This window comes from Prunus avium, chromosome 1, assembly GCF_965620075.1.
Source record: "Prunus avium chromosome 1, drPruAviu1.hap1.1, whole genome shotgun sequence".
NCBI classification, from domain to species: domain Eukaryota; kingdom Viridiplantae; phylum Streptophyta; class Magnoliopsida; order Rosales; family Rosaceae; genus Prunus; species Prunus avium.
Genome location: NC_142284.1, coordinates 51,430,666 through 51,456,795, shown reverse-complemented (window position 1 = coordinate 51,456,795; position 26,130 = coordinate 51,430,666). Strand labels below are relative to the sequence as shown.

At 39.4% G+C, this 26,130-nt stretch overlaps 2 protein-coding genes and 1 pseudogene across 4 annotated transcripts; 2 read left to right on the top strand and 1 right to left on the bottom strand.

Moving 5' to 3' along the window:
* Positions 1 to 357: 357 nt before the first annotated feature.
* On the top strand, positions 358 to 10,864 carry SGR2 (shoot gravitropism 2 (SGR2)). 2 transcript variants are annotated; one of them, XM_021963629.2, is made up of 22 exons: positions 361 to 1,009; positions 1,101 to 1,201; positions 1,305 to 1,499; positions 1,906 to 2,058; positions 2,390 to 2,461; positions 2,543 to 2,695; positions 3,671 to 3,721; positions 4,522 to 4,692; positions 4,870 to 5,019; positions 5,145 to 5,210; positions 5,313 to 5,858; positions 5,955 to 6,033; positions 6,137 to 6,258; positions 6,438 to 6,510; positions 6,883 to 6,985; positions 7,906 to 7,999; positions 8,069 to 8,131; positions 8,892 to 8,940; positions 9,183 to 9,286; positions 9,590 to 9,636; positions 10,231 to 10,415; positions 10,506 to 10,864. In XM_021963629.2, exons 1-22 carry the CDS (start codon positions 805 to 807, stop codon positions 10,508 to 10,510), a joined length of 2,787 nt encoding a protein of 928 aa, XP_021819321.1. In that variant the 5' UTR covers positions 361 to 804; the 3' UTR covers positions 10,511 to 10,864. The 2 variants fall into 2 exon arrangements, 1 of the variants encoding a protein (XP_021819321.1); XR_002527347.2 differs by lacking the exons at positions 8,069 to 8,131; positions 8,892 to 8,940; positions 9,183 to 9,286; ... (1 more) ...; positions 10,231 to 10,415; positions 10,506 to 10,864 and adding an exon at positions 7,057 to 7,141 and having other exon boundaries at positions 358 to 1,009.
* Positions 10,865 to 14,288: 3,424 nt separating this feature from the next.
* LOC110761263 (wall-associated receptor kinase 2-like) lies at positions 14,289 to 18,851 on the top strand. The gene is made up of 3 exons (XM_021963704.2): positions 14,289 to 15,303; positions 15,458 to 15,622; positions 17,469 to 18,851. The coding sequence occupies exons 1-3, from the start codon at positions 14,391 to 14,393 to the stop codon at positions 18,677 to 18,679; spliced, it is 2,289 nt and encodes a 762-aa protein (XP_021819396.1). The 5' UTR covers positions 14,289 to 14,390; the 3' UTR covers positions 18,680 to 18,851.
* A 93-nt stretch (positions 18,852 to 18,944) lies between these two features.
* Positions 18,945 to 21,085, bottom strand: LOC110761206 (wall-associated receptor kinase 3 pseudogene; annotated as a pseudogene). Its single transcript, XR_015832874.1, has 2 exons — positions 20,616 to 21,085; positions 18,945 to 20,476 (listed from the first exon to the last, which is right to left on the bottom strand). The product of XR_015832874.1 is annotated as a wall-associated receptor kinase 3 pseudogene (transcript).
* Between the last annotated feature and the right edge of the window lie 5,045 nt (positions 21,086 to 26,130).

Sequence of the window (26,130 nt, the reverse complement as noted above, 5' to 3'; positions counted from 1 at the left end):
AAAATTTCCAAGTTTTTCTTACAATTTCCGTGGTTTTTATTCAATTTTTATCGATATCGATAATATCCCGATATTTCCATTGAAATTTCCGTGTTTTTGGACTACCGATATTTCCGATATCATCAATATTTTAGACCTTGGGTGGAACCAAAAAAGGCAAGGCTGCCACTATTCATGTGAATAGTGGCAGCCCTTGCCTTGCCTTTGCCTTTGCCTTGCCTTAACCTTTTGGGGTGGACTTGCTCTTGTGGATAAAAATGCCCTTCAATTTAACGAATGAGTTAACAAACTTGACGGGAAGGAGTATATTAACATCTTTTGAAAGATTAGGGCTCAAAGACAAATTGAAAAGTTCAACAAGGCAAAGTAGAAGAAGTTCTATAGTTCAGTTTTTGTTTTTGTTTTTTCAAAAAAAGAAAAAAGAAAAGGAAAAGCACGCAACCGCCATTTCTATGTGATGCAGTTGTTGCAATCCACCTGCCATTCAACCCCGAGAGCGAGCTGTCATTCTTCTGAAGAGTCTCGTTTTCTTTCTCGGTCATGATTTTTCCACATTCTTACTTAGCAATTCCCGCAAACATTGGGGTTTTGCATTCAACTTTCTCGCACTTTTCTTTCAATCTCGGTTTCCAGAAATTCTCAAATTCCCAATTCCACTCCAAAATTCTACCTCCATTTTACTCTCTTTAATTTCATCTATTGCACCAGGTTAGGGTTTTGAGATGAAATGAAAACGTGGAGTTGGCGAATTTGAAAAAAACAAAACAAAAGGAAAAAGCACATCTTTCTTCTTTGGTGTGGAGTATGGGTATGGCGGATTCGGAGGCAAACCGTGTGGCTGAAGAAACGTTCCCTGATATGCTGAAGAACACGCCGTCGAACATCCGGAGATTGGAAGATGAGATTGAGCAGTGTAAGGGCCACCAGAAGTATCTAGCGCAGACTAGAAGCCCGTCCGATGGTAGCGATGTTCGATGGTACTTTTGCAAAGTCCCTTTGGCAGTGAATGGTAATTGGATTCCCACGAACATTGAAATACCGAGTTTTAGTGTGTGTTTCTACTTCTCAATTGACAATCTTCTGCTTCCGTGATTATGCAGAGATGGCTGCTTCAGTCCCTCGCACTGAGATAGTGGGAAAAGGCGACTATTTTCGTTTTGGTAAGAGAGACTCTCTGGCAATTGAGGCATCTTTTTTGCAGGTGGGTTGGTGGTTGGTAATGTCTTAAAGCTTGCGGTTTTTGTGATTTTTTTATCTTAGAGTTATTCTAATCACATGGTGGTTGAATTTGCATATGCATATAGAGGGAGGAAGAGTTGCTTACTTGTTGGTGGAGAGAGTATGCGGAATGTAGCGAAGGTCCAAAAGAGCGACCTAGTTCCAGTAAGAAGGTGGCTGAGCGGGAAATTTTATCTTCTCTAGAGAGGGGTCGGTCAGCTGAATTATATAAAGTGGAAGAAGAAAGAGTTGGTGTTCCTGTTAAGGGAGGGCTTTATGAGGTATGACTTCTGTTTCCAATTTTGTCTGTGTCAGTGTAAAGACTTGATAGAGACTATCTACCTTAAGTATTGTTAGTCTTCTATTGGTTTCTTTCTCGGGGACGTGAACTTACTATTTAAGGTGAAAAGAAGTACCTATGGACCTGAAAATGTAGCTATCTAGTACTAATCAACTCGTTAACATGCATCATGGGATTCATAGTCTCTTGTGATGAATCTAACTGAGCCAATACAAGGAAGATTTTCTATCACTTTCAGCAAAAGTCTTATTTTGTTTTAGCATTCTAAGTCACTTCTTGTTTACTTAGTCTGGAGTGTCTCTTCAAAGTGAAATGAACCAATTCCAACTACTTTTTAGATGTAGACACGATTGATTTGAGTTGACGTAGTCATGCAATCATTTCAGGTAGATTTAGTGAAGCGGCATTCTTTCCCTGTCTATTGGGATGGAGAAAACCGGCGCGTCTTAAGAGGTCACTGGTTTGCTCGTAAAGGGGCTGATTGGTTGCCACTTCGTGAAGATGTTTCTGAACAATTGGAGATTGCTTATCGTAGGCAGGTTAGCAGCAGCATTGATATGTGCTACTTTAAATGAACATGTTTCTGACAAGGTGGAGTTTATACATGTTCTGCTCATTGTCTAACTGGTAATTTCTATCCAGAGTTTTTGTGCCAGAGAGTGTGATAACTGCCTTACTTTATGCTGATTCAGTGCATTGTTTTATGCTTGAAACATACCAAATTTTAGATTCATGGAATGATTTTAAGGCTGTTTCAATCTGTCCCTTGTACATGTACTCTTTCTTTTAGACTTTGAAACATGTCCTGCACCTCACTCGGTATACAAGGTGATCAGCATAAGTAGGTGAAGTTGGACTTTTTATCTCCAGGTTTGGCACCGGCGAACGTTTCAGCCGTCTGGACTTTTTGCAGCTCGGGTTGAATTGCAAGGCTCTACCCCTGTATGTGTATTGCTATTTGGAGAAGAGATTTTATAATGTTATTATTGTATTCTTAAACACATCCTGGGGATGCACTTCTAGGGACTGCATGCGCTTTTCACAGGAGAAGATAATACTTGGGAGGCTTGGCTCAATATAGATGCTTCTGGTTTTTCTAGTATCATTACTTTAGGTGGAAATGGAATGAAGTTAAGGCGTGGATATTCTGCATCTTACTCTTCAAAACCCACCCAGGTATCTATTTTTTTTCCCTGATCAATACTTGATGGGATAATATCTGACACTGCCTTCAATATTTCCTTTTTTCAAGGTTATACCTTTTTCGAGTATTTGACTTGAGTCTCAGATTCATGTGATTTATTTGAGTAATTCACTTATGCATATTTGTTGTTAATGCTAGTTTGTAGTTTCTTCTTGGTACTTTGCTATGTGAACTTTTCCCGTGATATCATTTTAATCTGGTGGTGTCTTTTGGATTGTAATGGATGTTTGAATATGTAAATGGATTCTATTCAAGAACTGGTGTATTTGTGAACTTTCAGATTTTTCATAAACTTTACAAGAAACTTGCTTCTCACTCAGCTTTACTGAAACCATTTTAGCAAGGCACATGTGGTACTTTGCTCCTAGATTTTATCATTCTATTTTAACTTATAAAAGACCAATTGAAATGTTATTTTTCACTGAGCATGGATGTAGCCTTCATCTTCAGCGTCTATGAAAAATACTTCAGTTGTTGTTTACAGAGTTAGGAAATGCATTTTCTGAGCTAGAGTGTTATAAATCTTTTCTATATGTTTTAGGTGTAATAATGGTAACGATATGAAAGGGACAAAAAAACAAAAACAGCAGAAACAATTACCTTTGCTACCATGATAATAAGTTTTATGTGTGATTGAATGTCTTGATGGTATGGGGATGTAGTGGGGTTTGGTTAGGCATTTATGTTCAAATATTTTTTAGCGTAGCAGATACACGATTGTTATTGATTTATTAACTGTATGTTTGTTTGGCCCCCTGAGTTGTCTATGTTTCTTCTTGTACTGTTTTGTATGTGAAATTTGGCTTCAAAACTGGGTTATCTTGCTCTGTTATGATTTCTACCATGCAAAAGTTTTTATCATTTTCAGCGTAAGGAAAGTCTTCTTTATGCATTAAGGAAACAGAAAAATAATCTGTCATCTTTCTCACAACCATTTTCTTTTATAGAATGAATTACGACAGCAGAAGGAGGAGGAAATGGATGATTATTGCTCAGCGGTATGCATTTTCACTTATCAAATAAAAAGGGTTGCTTTTATTCTTGTTCTTAAGGTTCTTTCAGTATATTCTTGTCTTCATTCAACTTGTGCATAATATATGTGTGCTCATACCTGCCAAATGTACAGCTCTTAGTAATCTATAGGTATGAACACAGCTGGGAGAATGGCTACCCCGGCTTCCTGAGTTAGATTTCGTTACAAATTCTAAGAGTTGTCTTGTTATGGTTTACTGAGAATCCTTGGTAGGTTGTGGTATTAAAGCTATCTACCAAGGACCCCTGTCCAAAGAAGTTGTGCAGGCTGAAGATTAGTGCAACTGACTAGTTTGATAACCAATTTCTATGATGTTAATCTCTTAAAAAATTCAGCCATCAATGAACTAGAATCACGCGGCCCAGAATTTTAGGATCATTGTTTTTGCCCATTAGATTGTTAAAGGTGGTTAAACCATAACTTCTATGGTCTTGATACTTGGTTTCAAGGTAACAAATTTATGTTATTAATTTTGCTAGGAAAGTTAGGGTGGTCACTCTGATTGATAGCCTGCATAATTGAAGCGCAAAATTTAATTCACCTAAAGCTTGTCTGTAAAGCTTTTTTTTCTTTCTTTTGTTTTCGTAGAAAAGAAAAATGCACACTCCTTGAGTTTGTTGCAGTCTTTGAGTATATTATTAAATAGCCAGTCCATAATTTTTGTTTCCTAAAAACTGGCTGTGTGCAGCAGTAAGCTTTCATTTCATTTTGTTTTTGTTGATTTTTTTTGAAAGTGATAAGTTTGATGTTGCACATTTGATTTAGGTTCCTGTTCGACACCTTGTGTTCATGGTTCATGGAATTGGTCAAAGATTGGAGAAATCCAATTTAGTTGATGATGTTGGTGAATTTCACCATATAACTGCAAGTCTTGCTGAAACACACCTTACTTCACGCCAACGTGACACTCAAAGGGTTCTTTTTATCCCATGCCAGGTAAGCAATCTCTTTTCTATGATATCCAGCTTATTTTCTATCTACTTGATTTGTTTCTCTTTTTCATTCCTTTTTCCCTTTTGTGCCTTTTGTATGCAATTTATGCTCATTTTATTTTCTTGTTTTTTTGTTCAGTTGCTTTTACTATACTCTAACTTACTGATCTTTGCATTTCAGTGGAGAAAGGGCTTGAAGCTTAGTGGTGAAACTGCAGTCGAAAAATGTACTTTAGATGGTGTGAAGGGTTTGCGTGTCATGCTGAGTGCAACTGTTCATGATGTGTTATACTACATGAGTCCCATATACTGTCAGGACATTATCAACGCGGTAGTGCATTGGTGTCTAAACTTTCAGTGTCTATTTTTATGATACTCTTAGGATCATACTGTCTTTCAATGTTCTAATTCTTGGATTTGTGGCATTGTCATTGAACACAATTTTTTTCCCACCAGGTATCCAACCAATTAAATCGGTTATATTTGAAATTTCTTAGGAGGAATCCAGGTTATGATGGAAAGGTATGCAGCTGAAAAACTTTTACTATTATCTTTAGTTATGCTTTGTCTATATAAGTTTAGAATTAAATTAACTCCTCTCATGTTATTCTTACATCCATGTAGGTTTCCATATATGGTCATTCTCTGGGAAGTGTCCTCTCTTATGATATCCTTTGTCATCAGGAGAATTTGTCATCCCCATTTCCAATGGACTGGATGTTCAAAGAACATGATAGAGATGGAGAATCTTCACCTGGTGTGGACAATCAATCTACATATGACACTCCGACTAATTTGGGAGATACATTCGCTTTTGTAAATGATCAAACTGATGACATGATGGGTTTTAATGATGAAAATATGAGTGCACAACCAACTCTTCTGATACATGAGGATGGAAATGCTAAAGATGCCTCGACTGTTGTGGGTCACGAAACATCAGATTCTAACGATTTTGTTGCAAAGTCTGTGGACTTGAAACAACCACATGGTAATAAAGATGTGCATGAATCAGTTTGCGAATCGAGCAACATGCTTAAATGGGATGGCTCGGGTGAAACTACAAGCATAAACTGTGGAGTACCAGTTGGTGGTGTAGAGAAAGTGGTTGAAGAAGTATGCGAAGAAACGAGCAATAAAGACAAAGTAGTCGAATTGCTGAGGGAAGAGGTGAGAATATGTAAATGGATAATTTATTCTGCCTAGCCTTTTGTGGGTACACTTTATATACAATGCATATAATGAATGAAATTCTTTATGTTTCAGATTGATACCCTAAAGTCCAAAATAGCAGAATTGGAAGCCAAATGTGGTGGTAGAGATACTAGTCCAGGGTCGTATCGAGGTGATCCCTGATATTTACATTTTTAAAATAATTTATTTCATTTACTTTTTGCTTCTAGTTTATGAAAGGAGCTCTCATGCATTCATATGCGTAACTTGAACAGAAAATGATGAAGTTCTTGCAACTATTCCAAAGCAGCCCTTATCTGAGAAATTGCCCCCTGAGGGAGATGGGTCACCAAAGAGTTATACCCCTTATATCAACTACACAAAACTTGAATTCAAGGTGCCAGAAAACTGTCAATTTTCTATTTTCACAGAGTAGCATATGAAAAATAAAGATTCAAATATCTGTATCTATAGAGAATATGAATTGAATTGTTTCACTCTATGGATGCAAATGTATGATAGATATAATTTGTCAATGACTTTGTCACTTGCTAAATTTAACTCTTCATATTTCAGGTTGATACATTCTTTGCAGTTGGATCACCCCTTGGGGTCTTCCTTGCCCTTCGTAACATTCGTATTGGGATTGGTAATGATCAATGATTATGTTTTAATATGCTTTACATATTGATGCTTTCTCAGATTCCTAATTTCTATATACTAGTGAAGGCACTGTGTTGCTGTCTCTAATTATACTGGGATACTTTAAGAAGATTTTGTTCTTGTAACCTTGTCTATTGTTTTTCTTAGTGTTTTGAACTTCTCAATGTTGGAAATTCAGATATTTGTGTTGATTTGTTGAGTGGGGCTTTTTCTGTACTTGGAGTGATACTTGTTGTAATACTGGATCCATGTTTTAAGGTTGTTTTGGTCTCTCTCTGGAAGATATAGTTTTAGGCATGCTTGCCTACTTTTGAGACCTAAATCCAAGATTTAATGTGCTCTATCTTCTCTATTTCAGGAAAGGGGAAAGAATATTGGGGAGAGGAAAACACAAGTGAGGAGATGCCAGCTTGTCGGCAATTGTTCAACATATTTCACCCCTTTGATCCTGTTGCATATAGGTCTTTTGCAGTCCTGCTCTCTTGATTATAATATTTAATATGAAATCCAGTTTTCACTGAAGCATTTGCAGACGTTGTTTCTCTTAGTGGATATGGCAGATAAAGTGCATGGCTTGACCATTTTCTTGAATGTATGCCACTTGGTTTGCCAAAAGTGTAAGAACCCCTGCTTCATGGCACCAAGAGTTGTCTTGCATAGGAAATGTTGCAGAGGATAAAAAAGTTAATGGAAGTATGGATGTAGGTTTAGAAGAAGTAAGCTGATCACAAAAATGCAAAGAATTGACTAGCAAATAAGAAGATAGGGAAACTGGGGATCCAGGTCACAGTATATAATTTGCAGATTCCAGTCCTTAAAAGTTTAAAATCTATAGGTTTTTCCCCCTTTGTATTGGTTTGAATTTTTTTTTTTTCCCAAAAAAGTGCACCAATTTAGCAACTACTTAGTTGACACACAGTATAGTAGCTTAAATCACCTGAAAGCGAAAATTGGACCCATAAAACGATTATAAAATTTGCAAACTAAACTTCGTATTGAAAATATCCCTTTGTGTGCCCTGTAATTTGATATGATTAAAATCTCTGTTATTCGTATATTTATTGTAGGACAAAGTAACATGCCAAACTCATCTTCATTCTTTGTCATATGTTTCTTTGGATGTCATATGTGGGCTCAAAACTGCTAAGCCCATAGTTATTCACAGCTAAATCCCTATCAGTGGCTCCTAGCCTCTGTTGCTTTCACTAATTGTGCACACAGTGCTCATTTGTACTCATGATGTCATCAGAAAATTCTTATATGTATGCAAATCAACTATGTGCTCATCACTCATATCTTTTATTTTCTTGTGTTGTCTTGTTTAATTGTACATGTTTGATCTCGAGACACATGATAGAACTTATCTCATTTTTAAATACAGAATTGAACCGCTTGTGTGTAAAGAATACATCAGCAAGCGACCTGTTATCATACCCTACCACAAAGGTGGAAAGAGGTTGCATATTGGGTTTCAGGTAAGACATTTTAACATATGCATGACTTGGTCACCTCTCTCTCTCTCTCTCTCATACTTTTTCATGTAGGAATTCACTGAAGATTTAGCTGCTCGTTCTCAAGCAATAATGGATCATATAAACTCTGTAAAGGTGGGCTTTGTTAGACTTCTCTAAGCTGATATCTCTTTTTAATCTGAATTCTCTCTTTCTCTGCCTTTATTTTTGGTACTCATTAAAAGTCTTTTCTAGCTCTTAGCCATTAGAATTCTGTTTGTTTTTATTTCTAAGCTATTACTCTCAAACTAGAGGTATTACCTGGCTATGGCCAAAAAAGAAAAGAAAAGGAAGAGGTTATCACCTAGCTAGCATAACTGAAATTTATGCCATGGAGATACCTAAAAGCAATAAGTTGTCAGGAAAGGGAAAAAAGAAAGAACTTAAAGAATAAAGATAGAGTTTTTATTCTTCATCACGAGAGTTTTCACTTGGTTCGGATAGGCCCAAGTTTGCTTCAACCTGATAATTTATGTGTTCAACATTGCATGCTATAGGTTCAATTTTACTTTGATCCTGTATTATATTTGTTCTCAGGCTTTCTCTACATTGATAACCAGAAGTTTTTATTTGCTCTGTTCTATCCACATTACCTTTTTAATTTGGAAGGTTGAGTTCCAACTGGATTTTCATTTATGTCAATACATGGGTATAGTACAGCACCAGTTTAGAACTGTTCATCCTTGCATTGGTCCTTAATTTCTTAATCTGAGATTCTGCAACTAAAGCATATTGGGGTTAGGGTTTTGATCAGTCATGCTTCACAAAACTGAGTTATTTGATGTACATGCATGCTGTAGTTCCTATTATATGTGAGAAGCTATTGAAATTCCAAGGTTATATTATGTTTGAACAGGTTAAAGTGCTGACAGTTTGCCAGTCAAGAAACGCGGATAGCCTTGAAGGTGGTAGATTTTTTGCTCGTTCAACCTGTATCTTGTTCTTCTCAGTGATAGTGACATCAAAGAATACATTTTTTAGCAAAAGTGGCCTTGTGTACTGATCTCTTCATATTATAGAAAAAAAGAGAGAAGAGTTTGGGGGTTGGAAATATAAACTTCCTATGCCCTAAATACAATAATCTAATTTCTTCTCCATCACATCTTTCGTAAGGTTTCTGAATTTTCTTATTTTGGTTATATTGCAGATACAGCAGAAACAGCCGAAGAAAAGGAAGAGAGATCGTACGGTACTCTTATGATGGCAAGAGTAACCGGAAGTGAAGAAGGAAGGATTGATCATGTTCTTCAAGTGCGTAGATACACCCACCACTCCACTCACTCCACATAGATTAGACACAAACAGAAGAATTCACTCAACTTGTGCATCCACTGAATGTCATTTGTGGTCTTTTTAGAAATATGCCTTGCAACTGCTTTCTAACCCCATATTGTTCTCATTAGCACTAATGGTACCAATCTAGTAGCACGCTATGCATGACTGTTTTCTTTATAGCCTTGTTGCTTTTCTATCTCAGTTAGACATTTAATTATTACGTCATCAGTACCAGCTAATTTTTCTGATCCTCAATGAGTCTTTGTATTGATCATGCAGGACAAGACATTTGAGCATCCATATATTTCTGCAATCGGAGCACATACGTACGTACTCACATTGAATGTTTCCTCATTCATGCAATTGGAATTTTAATCCATCTCTATTTTTATCAAGCAAAATATTGGATACTGTTCATGCAAATTGTTGTGCATACTGTTGTGCTTACAACCCCTGAACTATATTGTTCATTTTCTTGCTCGGACTTTTGGGAATTGTTGCACTGGAATAATAATTCAGCTGTTGTTGCCTTTATCTGCTATTCGGATGTTTCTCATATTCATTCAAAAATTTGTTGGCTGTAAAATTTTCTTCATTAATATTAGACAGCCAGTAAGTTTTGGACTGTTTGAGTTATGAGAATTATTGCTTTCAGAATTGTTTCCCTTTTGTTTGTTTTTTTTTCACTAGTATGATGAGGGTGGAGGAATAAAATGACAAAATTCTTACAAGTGGACTACTCTCAAATAATCGTGGGATCTTTATACTCTTGTGTCCATCTTTTAAATAAGCATATGAATTTATATGGATGTAGCACCTACAGTCTGAATGTTTGCTGCTTAATGATATGTATACATGTATCTATAAAACATAGCTATTTATCTATCTGTTCCATTTAATTGGTTAATCTTGGTGTGCAGAAACTATTGGAGGGATTATGATACTGCCCTTTTCATATTGAAACACTTGTACCGAGGTATACATAAAGATAACTTACCTGAGAAGTCAGGTATGGTAAACTCAAAAAAGGAGAGTAGTTACGCAAGGTGGTCTGGTCATGGGCAGACGGTAGATGAGGAGCTTCCTTTGACATTCTCTGAAAGAAGTATGATCAGATATTTCTCAAGGAAAGCTAAAAAGTTATTGAAAAAAGTCCTGAGTTATAACATGGCTTGCTTCTTCTTCGTGTTTGCAGGATGAAGATGCTACAGGAGGTGGTTGCAGCAGGTATTAAGCCAGTTAGAGTTATCGTTAGGCCATTTTTTCCATGACCAATTGGGTCACTGAAAGTGATGCACCATTACACCTGGAACTCCTTCAAGAACCCAAGTTACAATGCGAACAAAGTGTGTACTCGTAGCTTCCCTCCCTAATGAGAAGTGTGGGATAGGTTGGTCAGGGTGGAGGGTTCGTGCTCGTATTAAATTATAGGTGCACATTCCACATCTCTTTTTTTCTGTTTATCCGTGTACATATAAAGAAACATCATCTTACATGCTGAACAAATCAGTTTTAAAATCAGTTTTAGAGGAATATGTATGGTTTGTAGTGGAATTGTGCAAACTCCGGTGACGAGATGTCTATAGATTATTAAGTTAAGAATGTATGTAGATTATTTAGTCAAGAATTATATGTAGAGAGAATAGAAATCCTTATAGAGTAATCTGGAAAGACTAGTCAAGAACATGCACATGAGGAGAATAAAGAAAAAAAAAAAGACGGGTTTTTATAAATAAACCCATTTTAGCATGACATATTATCCAAAAACCCATATAGAGTCTATTTGGAGAAAGAAAAAGGAAAACCCAAGTGTTTGACAAACTCAAGCATGACTTAGTCGTAGCAGATAATTATCCAAGAAGATAGTACTAGCATGAAAAGGGTTTTCTCATAATACGATCCATAATGTGGGCTCAGCAGATAATTACTTTGGTTGGTCAGATAATTAGTTACTCTGGCAGCTGACTGAGCCAAGTCTTTAATCAAGGTTTTATATTTCGACTGGACAAAGGAGCAAAATAAGTAGGCGGTTGGATTGGAGGAATATGAAGGAAAGTGCAAGGAAAAACTTTAAAACTTTCCATGAATACACACAGAAAATTAGATCTGCATGTTTTTCATATACCATGGTTTCTTATTCTTATTAATTTTTTAAAATATAGTATTTACCATGATTTCCTAAACAACAATAGATAATTCACAAAAGAAAAAGTATTTGGCAAATGACGTCATTATCAGCGTTTTCTCACCCCTCCAAGTTGGGATAATTCATTTGTGGCCAGTTGTTCAAATTGAGCTGAACCTCTCACCCCAAAACAAGACAAGATTCTTCATCAGATTATGCATCTCGGTCCCCTAACGTGATTCCTTCCTGGTTCTACACCAATCAAAATCAATTCCTGGGTGGGGCCTCTTTAAACCCCCGTATACTTTTAATTGTAAATGCCACCGTGCTTCTTCCGGCACAAGTCTTCGTTGAATTTTCAAACACGTCGTTGACTTCTTCTATTTTTCTGTTCCATTAATCTAGATGATATAAGGACCATTCATGTTGGAAATTTGAGATTAATTTACTCTTCTCCTACTGTCATGACTAAACTAGAAGAGGTGAAAAAAGGAAATTATGTTCCTACTCTTCTTTAAACTTACAAAATATTTCGCAAGATGTTTATAACTCTACTGGTTAAGAGTAATTACTCCTACACATGAGGTTATGTATTCAATTTTATTCCCTCTCATTCAATATCGTTTGTATTAAAAAAAAAAAAAAAAATATTCCTTTATACAAAACAGCTTACTGCAACAATACTATTTGCTGCTATCCGTCTTCTTTTAAGAAACTAACCCCAGTTTCGTTGAGAGCAAGTGATGATTGAGATCTTGATGTGCAGGTTGCAGGACCAATGCCACATGTTAAAAAAGAACAGAAAAAAAATGTTTCTTATATTTTATTCTTTGATTTTTTAGTTTTAATTCATCTCTGACTATTTTCTTTTTTGGTAAACCTTTAAAATTGAATTATGAAACTGCATTACTTCATGATCTTGAAATGGTAAAATCCAAGACTTAAAGTGGTGCAACAGTAAGAGGAGTGATATTTGTGCGGCACAAATAGAAATATCTAGCAAATATAATGGGGTCATTAATATTGATTCTTAGTAACATTATATGTTATATAAAGTTCTGTTCCGCTATGCAAGTGCGATCAATTTTGCATCGTTGATGCATGTCGTTCACAACCGTTGCGCTATACAAATACGAGCAATTTCTAACTGTTGATTGATGTGTGTTGTTGTTCACCGAAAAATCAAAGGCTCACTTCAACATTTTGTGGACGTCTGTGTAGAGAAGACCATTTCCCCAAAAGAGAATAACAAAGGTCTTTGGTGGGACCCGCATTCAAATATGTGGCATAGACGGCAGTTTCCCCCTTTTTTCTAGGTTTTCGTTTTTTTCTAATGAAATTTCGTCCAAAAAAAAGAAAAGAAATTTATGGCAGGAGATCAGAACAGTACCAACTGGGTCTAAGAAAATTGATTGATAAAGAGGACAACCCAGATAGAAATCAAGACATTATAGCATAGAAATTGACAAAATTTGGAGTGATACAGCAAGAAAAGAACCAAAGAACAGATCTTGTTGAACTTGGTGCTGTCAAATCCTAGCGAAATTTCTCAATTCATGCATTTTAGATTGAAAGGTGTGAATGAGAAGACTTTTGTTTCGCTTGAGAATTCACACTGCCGTAAGGCCATTTCCAACCCACCTGGCGAAACCCAAAATTCCGGAGACTGGTTCTTGGGGCCAAATAGCAGTCCGTGTTTCAGTCGGACTAATAATTTAGTGGAGACCACGTCAATGTACGAAGCTGTCCATGTGAAGCACCTGCATCAAGGGGCCCGCGTCGTCAAGACACATAGCGTGCTAGGATGAAGGGTTGTAGGAATCCAATGGGTTCCTTCAAACTACTCTTTGTTTTTCTCTTCCAATTTAATTTCAAAGGTTATATAATATCTAATAGCTAAGATTTAACATGAGCAAAATCAATTGTAAAAAACAATCTTCAGAAAATTATATGATGTTTTAAATTTTGGATTTTTGTAGATTAAAATCTTCAGAAAATTAATTCAAGAAATAACGTGAAGAATCGTAGCTTGTTCGGTTAAAAATGGGATTTTGGCTATCTAGGTACATGTTTTTGTCTGATGTGGATTGTTGAACATCCTATGACTTAAGTAGGCTTTCAGAGTTTCTGATTTCTACGGTGTGTTTTGGTTAAATTTTGGTGTTTCAGAATTTAGGATAGTTTGGTTGGGGGGGTAGAAAGCGTAAGAAACTTCAAATTCCTTTTCCTGAAAGAATCCTTTTAGATAATCCCAATTCCAAAACTCCTCACTTTATTCAGTCTAGCTTTTCCTGAAATCCTCTCCTCGTTCTGGTTCTACACCAATCAAAATCAATTCCTGGGTGGGGCCTCTTTAAACCCCCGAATACTTTTATTGTAAATGCCACCGTGCTTCTTCCGGCATAAGTCTTCGTTGAATTTTCAAACACGTCATTGACTTATTTTTTTCTGTTCCATGAATCTGGATGATATAAGGACCATTCATGGTGGAAATTTGAGATTAATTTACTCTGCTCCTACTCTCATGACTAAACTAGAAGAGGTAAAAAAATGAAATGATGTTCCTACTCTTCTTTAAACTTACAAAATATTTCGCAAGAAGTTTATAACTATAGTGATTAAGAGTAATTACTCATACACATGAGGTTATTCCTGTATACAAAACAGCTTACTGCAACAATACTATTTGCAGCTTTCCGTCTTCTTTTAAGAAACTAATCCCCAGTTTCGTTGAGAGCAAGTGATGATTGAGATCTAGATGTGACAAGTTGCAGGACCAATGCCACATGTTAAAAAAGAACAGAAAAAAAAAAGGACCACTTGGACCTGAGTTTATAATTATGTAATATTTTTTTCACAAGTCTCTCTAAAGGAAAAGTCCGGTCTTTCTCCTAGCCGCCAATAAAAGCACCAATTTAACACCTCGTTTCAACAACACAAACTTAACCAGAAGCCATGAGCATTCAAAGATTAATGCTTCTACTTCTGCAACTGATCACCCTCATGGAAGTGCTTTTAGCAGCCGCAGCTTCAGCTCAAACAACAGCAGCAACATTAAGCCCTCCTTCTTCTGATCAAGTAGAAGTCAAGCCTGGCTGCCAAGACAAGTGTGGGAAGGTGAGCATTCCATATCCATTTGGCACAACCCCGAATTGTTACTACAACGAAGATTTCTTCATCAATTGCACAGGTAACCCTCCAAAGCCTTTTCTTAGAAAAAGTGACTCAATTGAAGTCACAAACATATCTGTGGATGGGAAGCTGGATATTGAGCAATACATAGCCATAGAATGTTTCAACAAGTCAGGCGCGCGATTGGCTGCCTTCGATAATTCTCTCTCCCTCTCCAAATTCGTCATATCAGACACCGATAACAAGTTCGTGGCGGTCGGGTGTGACACCTATGCAGAGATCATAGGTGACAAAAATGGAGCCTACGGGTACACCGGTGGGTGCACCACAAAATGTGGTAAAATTGACTATGTTGCCAACGATTCATGCTCTGGTATAGGCTGTTGCCAAACATCCATTGCTAAAGGGATGACCTCTTTTGAAGTAAGTGTAAATAGTTTCGAGAACCATACGAAAGTGTGGGATTTCAGCCCCTGCAGCTATGCCTTCGTAGTCGAAGAGGGGAAGTTCAACTTCTCCCCCAACATGCTCAAGGATTTGGAATATGTGGAATTGCTCCCAGTGGTACTAGATTGGTCAATTGGAAATGAAACATGTGAAGAAGTTGAAAATAAGAAGTTGATGAACTACACATGTCAAAATAACAGTAGGTGTCATGATGTTGACAATGGTTTCGGGTATCGCTGCAAGTGCCTGGACGGTTACCATGGGAATCCATACCTCAATGGCTGCCTTGGTAAATTAATTGTATATTATCTTTGTTTTGAATTGTCACTTTGCTGCCGTGATGCAGTGAAGTTCAGTCTTGCGTCCTTCGATTCGTACAAAAAAAAGTTAGTAGGTACTACTAACTTGCATAATTTCTGAATATGGGTTATGTTGTTTTGCAGACATTAATGAATGCGATGATCCAAACCTCCATACGTGCAAACAAAATTGTATAAATACAGATGGAGGCTATGAATGTTCTTGCCGGAAGGGGTACCATGGTGATGGTAGAACAAACGGAGAAGGTTGCTCCCCTAATCGAACATTAGTTGTTCAGATTACTGTTGGTAAGTATATATGCTTATTATATATGAATCTTTGCCACTCCTCCAAATCACTATGTTTCAGGAGTGATTTTACTGCTTTGGGATTTACATTTTTTTTTCCTTCTTCTGTAATTATATTGAGTAAAACTATTTATATATAATAAAAACAACAATAGTAAATTGAGCTTAGACCCATAAAATTCATTTTAAATCACCTACAACCCTTCCCTTTATTTTTCTATTTAAAATACCCAATTTTTTCAAGTAATACCCAATGACTATGATCCAACTAAGCAAGTTACCTAATAGAACTTAAAATCTGATTTATTGTATTTTTTGGATTCCAAAACTACCCTTATTTATAAGTTAATGTGTTCTGGGGGGTGTAACTAATGAGACACGCTGAATTTGGAAAGATCTCCAAATGGTTGTAATGGATGTAGGAATTAATTTAGAAACTTATTTGAAATTAAATATTAAATTCAACATTAACGTATTAGTAATTTATAGGTGATTAACATTTTGGTTTATTTAATAAAAAAATTATGTTGTTTTCCGTTTATGAATTATACGACTAGTAATCTATTTTATTATAGTTTTATGAATAATAGTGTACATTCTAATTATGTTGAGAAATAATTTGATAATCTATTTATTGTTTGTTTTTTGAAAAACATTTTTTTAAATGTACCCATTTTTTCTCTAAATAATGTACCTATTTTTTCTCTAATAATGTACCTAGTAAAACAATTTACCTAGTATAATGAACCTATTTTTTCGATAAATTTTGTATCTATTTTTTTCTCTAAATAATGTACCTATTACTTGTTTTATGAAAAATAATTTGATAATCTGTTTATTTTTTGTTTTATGAATTTTTTTATAAAATGAACCTATTTTGTTTCTCTAAATAACGTACCTTTTTTTTTTCTCTAATAATGTATCTATATATATAAAGCAAAAGGTAGAGAATGGTGAAACATTCAAAATACCAGAAAATACCCTTGGTTAATACAAACATTAAGAATTGAAATTATTAATTAAATGAGGATAATATGGTAAATTCACACTTTTTCATATTTAAAAAAATTAAAATTAAAAGAAAAATCAGATAATGACCTATTTTTATGAAACACAACTACCCATTATCTTTTTTAATTCTAAAATAAATGTTAATTTTTTTTAAAAAAGCCTCTCGCAGGCGCGGAAGCGCGTGCAGAGAGGCTAGTACATAGTAAAACAATTTGCCTAATATAATGAACTTTTTTTTTTCCAAATAATGTACCTATTTTTAATTTATAAAAATGTGCATAAATTTCAATTATACAACATACCTGTTTTCTATAAATTATTGTGTACCTATTTTTAATTTATGAAAAATGTATGGAAATTTCAATGACAAAATAATTGACCTATAGTTTTTAAAATTTTTTTTGGTAAATAATATACCTATATTTTTATACATATATATTTATATTTATATTTTTCATATGTACATTATTGGATATGTAATTTACATTTTTTTTTGGGTTTGCAATTTTAAGGGGCGATATGTTAGAGGGAGCAACCAAAAGAAATGGGGTGATTGATATGCTATTAATAGGGAGTTTTAATTACAATTGTGGTAGTTAATGAAATGCTTGGAATAAATTATGAATAAAATATGAAGTCTGATGGCAATGATGAAAAAACATAGGAATACTATAACCTCTTATATCCTACCGGTCATTTAAGTTTGAAATTGGGTTTTACACATATATTTATAGAATGATGGGTGTATGTCTAGGAAATAGAAATTATAGGGACCTATATTGGACAAGCCCACAATGACCATGATGGTTGATGTCTAAACTTGTTGGAAATGCAGGAATCGGGGTCAGCCTCTTAGCCTTGCTAATGGGAAGCTTATGGTTTTACTTGGGATACAAAAGATGGAAGCTTATGAAGCTGAAGGAGAAGTTCTTCCGGAAAAATGGAGGACTTATGCTACAACAGCAACTTTCAGAACGACAAGGATCCACTCACGAAACGACAAAAATCTTCACTGCAGAAGAACTTGAGAAGGCCACCAACAATTATAGTGAGACTAGAATCATTGGCAAGGGAGGTTTTGGTACAGTGTACAAAGGAATTTTGGTAGACGGCCGGGTGGTTGCAATCAAGAAGTCAAAAATGGTGGATCAAAGCCAAATAGAGCAATTCATTAATGAAGTGTTGGTGCTTTCCCAAATCAACCATAGAAATGTGGTCAAGCTTTTAGGTTGTTGTTTTGAAACAGAAGTTCCACTACTAGTTTATGAGTTTGTCACGAAGGGAACCCTCTTCGACTACATCCATAACACAAGCAAGGCAACCAAATCAAACAATTCTTGGGAAATCCGTCTAAGGATAGCTACAGAAACTGCTGGAGTGCTATCCTACTTGCACTCTGCAGCCTCTGTTCCTATCATTCACAGAGATGTCAAGTCCACAAACATACTCCTGGATGAAACTCTCACAGCAAAAGTGTCTGATTTTGGTGCCTCAAGATTGGTTCCTATAGACCAAGATGAGTTATCTACGATGGTGCAAGGAACTCTGGGGTATTTAGACCCCGAATACTTGCAGACAAGCCAATTGACAGAGAAAAGTGATGTTTACAGTTTCGGGGTTGTCCTGGTTGAGCTACTAACAAGAAAGAAAGCGCTTTCCTTTGACCAGCCAGAGGAAGAGAGAAATTTGGCTATGTATTTTCTTTCTGCACTGAAAGAGGACCGCTTGTTACAAGTTCTTGATGATTGTATTGTGACTGAGGGAAACATTGAGCAGCTTAAGGAGGTTTCTAACCTTGCGAAGAGGTGTTTGAGAGTAAAAGGAGAAGAAAGGCCAACAATGAAGGAAGTGGCTATGGAACTAGAAGGACTGAGAAGGATGGTAATGCATCCATGGGTTAGCAATGAAGCCAATTCAGAAGAGACTGAGTCCCTTCTCGGTGGAATATCCATGGAAACTATTAGCTATGGAGGCGGTGGCGATTCGAGTTCTGGGTATGATACCATGAGGAACCACATTATGTTACCAGTAAATGATGGGAGATGATTGTGCTGCAAGTGAACAAGTCCATTTGATAGTGTTTGTGTGCCTTTTTTGTTTCCTAAGCTTACATAGAGCACTTATTTCTATCAGGTTTTATTACCTTATTACTTTGTAGTCAATGTGATTTTGTGTTGAACTGAAATCTTATAAATGAGAAAGAATAATTTGATAAATAGAGGCCAATCTAATAAGGAATTTGAAGACAATAAGTAAACAACAATGATGAAGCAAAGATAATTCATAAGCATTTAGCAAAAGCATCAGCAAATTCAGTACACAACCAAATAAAGGTGAACATAATTTGCAAGCAATACATTCATCTCCCATCACTTTCTTGCAGCATGATATTGTTAAAAAGACTCAGGTCTCCGGCACTGCCTCCTCCGTCACTAATGTTTTTTGATGGCTCACCACCAAAATTCCCTGTCACTTTTGAATTCAATTCCTCTCCAACCCATGACTGCCCTGCCAATGCCATAGTAGTCAGATCCTCTAGTTCTGCTGCTACTTTCATCATGGTGGGTCTTTCTTCTCCTTTCACTCTCAAACACCTCTCAGCAAGGCTAGCAATCCTTCACCTCCTCAACATCTCCCTCTCTAAGTACACAATCCTCAAGAATTCTTAACAACTGGTCCTCTTTCAGTGCAGAAAGAAAGAACCTTGAAATATTTCTCCCCTCTGCAGGCCCATTAAAAAAGACCGCCTTCTTCCCAATTAGTAGCTCCATCATTATAACTCCAAAGCTATACACATCACTCTTGTCTGTCAGTTGGCTGGTTTGTAAGTACTCAGGGTCTAAATATCCAACAGTTCCTTGCACCACTGTAGACAATTGAGCTTGGTCTAGAGAAACCAGCCTTGAAAGTCCAAAGTCAGACACTTTTGTTGTGTAATTATCATCCAAGAGTATGTTTGTTGACTTGATGTCTCTATGTATGATTGGGGTTGATGCTGCAGAGTGTAAGTATGAAAGCACCCCTGCAGCTTCCGTGGCTATTCTAACACGTACGTTCCAAGGAATGGTGGCGGTGGAAGTTGTGCTCTCTTGGTGGATGTGGTCAAAGAGGTACCATTGGTGACAAATTCATAAACAAGCAATGGCACTTCTGTCTCTAAACAACACCCGAAGAATTTAACTACATTCTTGTGATTGACCTGCAATAGTACCACCACTTCATTAATGAATTGATCGTTCTGTACGATCCGACTATTTTGGACTTTTTGATGGCAACAACTCTTTGATCAGGTAACTCCGCTTTATAAACTGTTCCATATCCTCCGCGGCCAATGATTTTGCTCTCATCAAAGTTGTTGGTGGCAATCTTGAGTTCTTTCTCTGTGAAAATTTTGGTAGTGTCAATGGATCCTTCTGGTCTCAAGAGTTGTTTTCGTAACATTAAGCCACCGTTGTGCTGAAAATAATGCTTTTTTTAGCTTGATAAGCTTTCTTTTCTTCAGTCCCAGATAGAACCAGCCACCACTAGCTAGCAGTAGAACAAGGCCTACTCCACTACCTGCATAGAAAATAAGTGTAGATATTTGGTATATGTCCTAGATTTCTGAACTTTTCATATCAGAAGTGGGACATTTGGAGACTTACAAAAGTTTGATTTATGTATGTCAAACTTACCAGCCACAATCTTAATCACTGGAAGTTGATAACCAACGCAGCCTTCTCCATTTTTTTGGCCTTCCCCGTTGTAGCCTCAGGGGCAAGCACAAGTGTAGCTCCCCTTTTGGTTAATGCAAGATCTTTCTTCATAGTCATTAAGCCTTGGATCAGCACACTCGTCAACATCCTGAAGACAAACAAGCAATGCAACCTTGTTAGTTCAATCAACCAAAAGAAAAATGATTGCTAAACAATATAATAAACTAAACCAAATAAGAACATAAGTGAATTCACTGTGAACATTTAATCCAAAGAGACTGAAGTACCTTGGCAACCATTGGGATGTAAGGATTGCCCTGATAACCTGGAGAACAACTACAACGGTATCCCGGACCATTATCAGAGTGAAGGCAAAAGCTATAAGCCTGGCTGCATGCATAACTTTTCACATTTTCTTGTGCTTCTTTGCACATTTGTTGCTCAACACGCCAATCAAGCACTGTGGTAACCTTGCTCCTACTCTGGAGACCAACAAGATCAACAGTGGAGAAGTCATAAGACTCTTCTTCTACCAAAAAGGAATAGCTACAAGGATTGAAGTCCCAAATCCCAGTGTGGTTATGGAAGCTTTGGACTTTTACACTAAAAATGTGCATCATTTTGGGGATAACGGCTTTGCAGCATCCAATGCCCGAGCAGGAACCATTGGCTAGGCTGTCAGTACTTATACACAGTGAAAGACACCCTGTATAGTATAGCTTGTCATTTCCTTCAATATAAGCAAAGCTGTCGCATCAGACGCCGATGAACTTGTTATGGGTAGGAGAGAAGGGGAATGGTGAAATGGCTTGGCTGGATAGTCTTTTCCCCTGTGTGCCATTTTGGTTGAAACAGTCTACCACCACAAACGTATGGATGCGTAGTTGACCATCCAAAGATATGCTTTGTGGACTTCAACATTTGATCTGATTAGAAATGGTTTAGGAGGGGTGTAACTTGTGTTACAAATAATGAGGAAATAATTGTTCACTTGCGCCAAAGGGATATGGGAATTGTGGGAACCGAATTAAATCACCCTAGGTCAAATAATTCCTTCCATTTGGGGATTATTTGACCTAATTGGGAGTTACTCAATTTAATTGGGAGTTACCCAATTAAATTGGCAATTACCTAATTAAAATGGGGATTGATTTGATTCCTACCCTAATTAGGGATTTGATTTAAATCAGATAAATCAAATCCCTAATTAATCAAATCTCACCTAATCGGGGAGGAATAATTCCTTTCCATCTACAGAATTATTCCTCTGAAACCCTAGCCTCCGAGGCTCCTATAAATACCTAGCTACACACAAGGGTTAAGGTACGTCTAAATTCCTACTGAAACTCTGCAAAAATAATTCTCCACAAACCCTAGCCACCATCTTCTTTCTCTCTCCCTCACACAAGGCTCCGGCCTCCACACACGGCTCCGGCCACCCGGTTTTCCTTGAACACCCATCCTAACTTAGGCATCGGAGGGCCTTTGGCCAACACCCCCCGGGTGTGGTCCTTTACTCCGATCTGTTTTGCAGGGAGAGAGAGGTGTGAAGAAGACGAAGGAATCTTTAGGCGAATATTCCCGTGGGAGGAATTTGACTCCCACAAATTGGTGCTTTCATTGAGAGTGCGAAATTATACTCAAAGCGTGCTCCAAATTCATTTTCCACAACTTTTTCCAATCAACCATGGTCGATACAAGACGTTCGAAGAGTAACACCACCACGACGGGCCCGTCTCATGGTTTCGTGGTGGAAGCCTCTCTGCAACCTCACGGTGTTGTGGCTGCCAACGCCTTGCGTCCGCCTCCAAGCGCTTCGCAGCCACCTCCAACTGCTGGAATTGCAGAACAGCCGCCGCAGACAGCTGCTGGAATTGTAGAACAGCCACCACGTGGTCCTGTGACCTGCACAGCCTTGCAGCTGCAAGCGCCAGCGGTTGGAGCTGCTCTGCCGCGCCCTCCTGCTGTCGGAACACAGCAGCAGCCACACCACTCAACTGCCGGACTTGCTACACAGCCCTACGGCTACTTTGACGCCTCCCCTGTCTTGGAGCAGATCCATCCTCTCCCTCCTCTGCCACCACACTTGACGTATGCACCTGTGTACGCGTCTAATGGAGCCCTAGCCCACGTGCCATTGGGCCCAATGCACACCTCTGGTCAGGTGGACCTTAACTCACGGGTTGATCAGCTCACACAAAGGGTCGACGATCAGAACAACCTGATTGGCCAGCTACTCAGGCAGATCAACTTGAACCAAGGCCCTAACCTTGGACCCCATGACGAGGAGAGGAGGACGCACGAGCATGTCAGCGAGCAGTCCGAGAGGTCCCAAGCCGGTCAGGCAAGGGCAAACGGGCAGGAGAGAGAACGAGATCGTGCTGGAGAGACACAGACATCTGCAAGTCATACTCTGAGCCGGTCAATGATCCGTTCGAGGTTAGGTCCAAGGACCAATGTACGCGAAAGGCTGGGCCCACAGTCCAATGTCCATGCCCGCTTGGGCCCACAAGGAAGTAACCAATCCAGGCTGGGCTCACAAGGAGCTCGAGTTCGTGAGCAATCGCGTGACGAGCACAACAATCGACGCTCACCAGCCCGCTCGTGGACCAACACGCGGCAGCAAGCCGTAGAGGACTCCTCACAAGCTCAATCTCCTAATCTGCCCCGCGGGCAGAACAACCAAGGGGATCGACCCTTGGGAACCGAGGAGGAAGTTAACCAGCGGCGATCGAGACACCGAAGACATCGACCTGAACCACTACCTCTGCGAGCAGAGGATGTCGAGAAGTTAGTGAATGACCGACTCCAAAGTCTCCAACTTAATGGAAGCACGGAGGAGGCCCTGCGCAAAGAAATTGATCGAGTTGACTGCTCGCCCTTTACCGAGGAAGTGGAACGAGCTCCGCCGCCAAAGCGGTTCACAACGTCATCCATCACTCTGTTCAAGGGAGACTCTGACCTTGAGAGCCATTTGAGGCACTTCAAGAGTGCCATGATCCTGTACAAGGCAGACGACGCCCTGATGTGCAAAGTGTTCGCGATGACTCTGCGAGGAGCAGCTCAAGATTGGTTCCACACTCTACCGTCCGCGTCAATAGGCAACTTCAAGGAGTTCGCCCTCATTTTCATAAAGGAGTACACCTCCTACAAGACGGTCAGAAAGCATGCAGACCACTTGTTCAACCTGCACAAGAAACCAGACGAGTCCCTTCGAGACTACCTCAGACGATTCAAAGCTGAGAAGGCGAACATCATAGGATGCAATGACCAAGTTGCATCCTCAGCTTTCAAAAAAGGCTTGCCAACCGAACACGAGGTATACCGTGAGCTGGCCATAACTCCAAGCCAAACCTTGGCAGAGGTCTTCGCGACGGCAGAGCGCTACGCACTTTGCGACGACGATCGTATTGCGGCGAAGAAAGCCAGCAAGCCAGCTGATCACCCGACAAGGCAGGCGAGCCAAAAGGGCAACAAGTTCGAGAACAAAGCCCGAGACAAGCGCAAATCGCGACCCCAAGAGGGAGGCTCAGAAACAGGAACCTTCACTGAGTTCATTATCCCGATCCACCAGATCCTGGCACAAGTGAAGAACAAGCCGTGGGTGAGAAGACCACCACCTATGAGGGGAGATCCCTCTATGAGGGACACCAACAAATACTGCGCATTCCACGGGGAGCACGGTCATTACACAAACAACTGCAACGCCTGGAAAAGGCACCTTGAGGAGCTGGTCAGAGACCGCCATTGCACAGAATTCGTTGCAAAGAAGGCCATTCAGCAGATCGAGGATCGTGATGCTGCTACCAAGGAACCTCCCCAAAAGGTCATACGGATCAACACCATTCTAGCTGACTCCCAGGAGTCCGGGCTGACCACCAAGGAGCGTAAGAGAAAGATCGCGCAGGCGACTTATGTCTCCCAAGTCACAACGGGCGTACCAGTCATTGCAGATACACCCATCATCGGCTTTCAGAAGAAGGACTTGATCGGGCTTGATCTGCCGCACAATGACGCCCTAGTAATCTGCATCCAAATTGAACAAGCTGTGATCGAGCGAGTTCACGTGGACGAGGGCAGCGCAACCAATATCCTGCAACTATCGGTTATCCAACAGATGGGATTGGAGCCAAAGATTAGCAAACTTGCCAGATCACTCACCGGCTTCAATGGGGCCACGTCAATCACTGTTGGGACAATTGACCTAGACGTCCACTCACCCCCAGTGGTCTGCTCGCAAACCTTCATGGTCATTGACGAGGTCTCTCCCTACAACGGGATTTTGGGCCGACCATGGATCTGCAAGATCGAAGCCATCACATATGCTCTACACCAGAAGATCTGCTACCCCATCCCTGGAGGCGGTATCGGGCAGATCAACAGTGATCAAGCCATGGCAAGGAGATGCACAGCCCAAGGGCTCAAGAAGAGCAAACAACTGCAGTTCACACCAGTAATGCAAGCTACTGACGTGGCAGGAAACACTCCCAGCAGACAAGCAAGCCCGAACGGGAAGGAAGTTGCTACCTCAAAATAGCAATTAAGGAGCCAGGATCAAGGCGAGGGAATCCACCCGGAAGACTCCCCTGAAAAGGGTTGGAAGCCTGAGGATGACGTTGAGTTAGTACCCCCTGATCCTGGCCTGCCAGACAAAGAAGCGCAGATCGGCTCGCGCCAGAATCCAGACAAGGAGGATCGAGATGAGGGAATCTGCCCGGAAGGCTACCTTGAACAAGGTTGGAAGCCTGAGGAAGACGTTGAGTTAGTACCCCTCGATCCTGACCAGCCAGACAGAAAAGCGCGGATCGGCTCGCGCCTAAGCTTAGACGAGAAGGTGGAGCTGACCACCTTCCTCCAAAAGAACAAAGACATGTTCGCATGGTCGCCATCGGACATGCCTGGCATCGACCCGAACATCATCTGCCATCGACTTCATGTCAACCCTGCCAACAAACCTGTGGTGCAGAAGAGACGCAATTTCGCTCCCGAGCGAGTTGCGATCATTGAAGCCGAGATCGATAAGCTTCTAGCTGCCGGCTTCATTGAAGAGGTCTCCTACTCAGAATGGCTGGCCAACGTTGTACTGGTGGCAAAGCAAGAAAAGGGCAAATGGAGAGTTTGTGTCGATTACACCGACCTCAACAAGGCTTGCCCTAAAAACAACTTCCCATTGCCGAGAATCGACCAGCTCGTGGATTCAACTTCCGGCAATCAGCTGCTCAGCTTCATGGACGCCTACTCCGGCTATAATCAAATCCTAATGTACGAGGATGACAAGGCGAAGACTTCTTTCATCATAGAGAGAGGGACCTACTGCTACAAGGTCATGCCTTTTGGGCTGAGGAACGCTGGAGCAACCTACCAAAGGCTCGTGAATAAAATTTTCAAGGAGCAGATCGGCAAAACCATGGAAGTCTAAGTGGATGACATGCTGGTCAAAGCCCCTAAGCGAGCAGACTACATTAAGAACCTCACTGAGGCGTTCAGCCTGCTCCGCCAGTATCGCATGAAGTTGAATCCAAGTAAGTGCACATTCGGTGTATCGTCCAGCCGATTCCTGGGATACCTAGTAACTCAACGAGGTATCGAGGCGCACCCACGCCAAATCAAGGCCATTCTCGAGATGAAGTCACCTTCAACAGTAAAGGAAATACAAAGTCTGACGGGCAGAGCAGCAGCCCTCAACCAATTCCTCTCGAGATCCACCGACAAGTGCAGACCATTCTTCAAGGCTTTAAAGAAGGGGCAAAGAGATAAATGGGACGATGAGTGCAAAGAAGCTTTCCAGAATTTGAAGACTTA

Excerpts from the sequence above, each read along its gene's own strand:
- LOC110761263 (XM_021963704.2), top strand. The coding sequence starts at position 14,391 with ATGAGCATTCAAAGATTAATGCTTCTACTTCTGCAACTGATCACCCTC. Across the intron at positions 15,304-15,457 it reads ATACCTCAATGGCTGCCTTG|ACATTAATGAATGCGATGAT; the intron begins GTAAATTAATTG and ends GTTGTTTTGCAG. Across the intron at positions 15,623-17,468 it reads AGTTGTTCAGATTACTGTTG|GAATCGGGGTCAGCCTCTTA; the intron begins GTAAGTATATAT and ends TTGGAAATGCAG.
- SGR2 (XM_021963629.2), top strand. The coding sequence starts at position 805 with ATGGGTATGGCGGATTCGGAGGCAAACCGTGTGGCTGAAGAAACGTTC. Across the intron at positions 5,020-5,144 it reads GTCAGGACATTATCAACGCG|GTATCCAACCAATTAAATCG; the intron begins GTAGTGCATTGG and ends TTTTCCCACCAG. Across the intron at positions 9,287-9,589 it reads GGATTGATCATGTTCTTCAA|GACAAGACATTTGAGCATCC; the intron begins GTGCGTAGATAC and ends TTGATCATGCAG.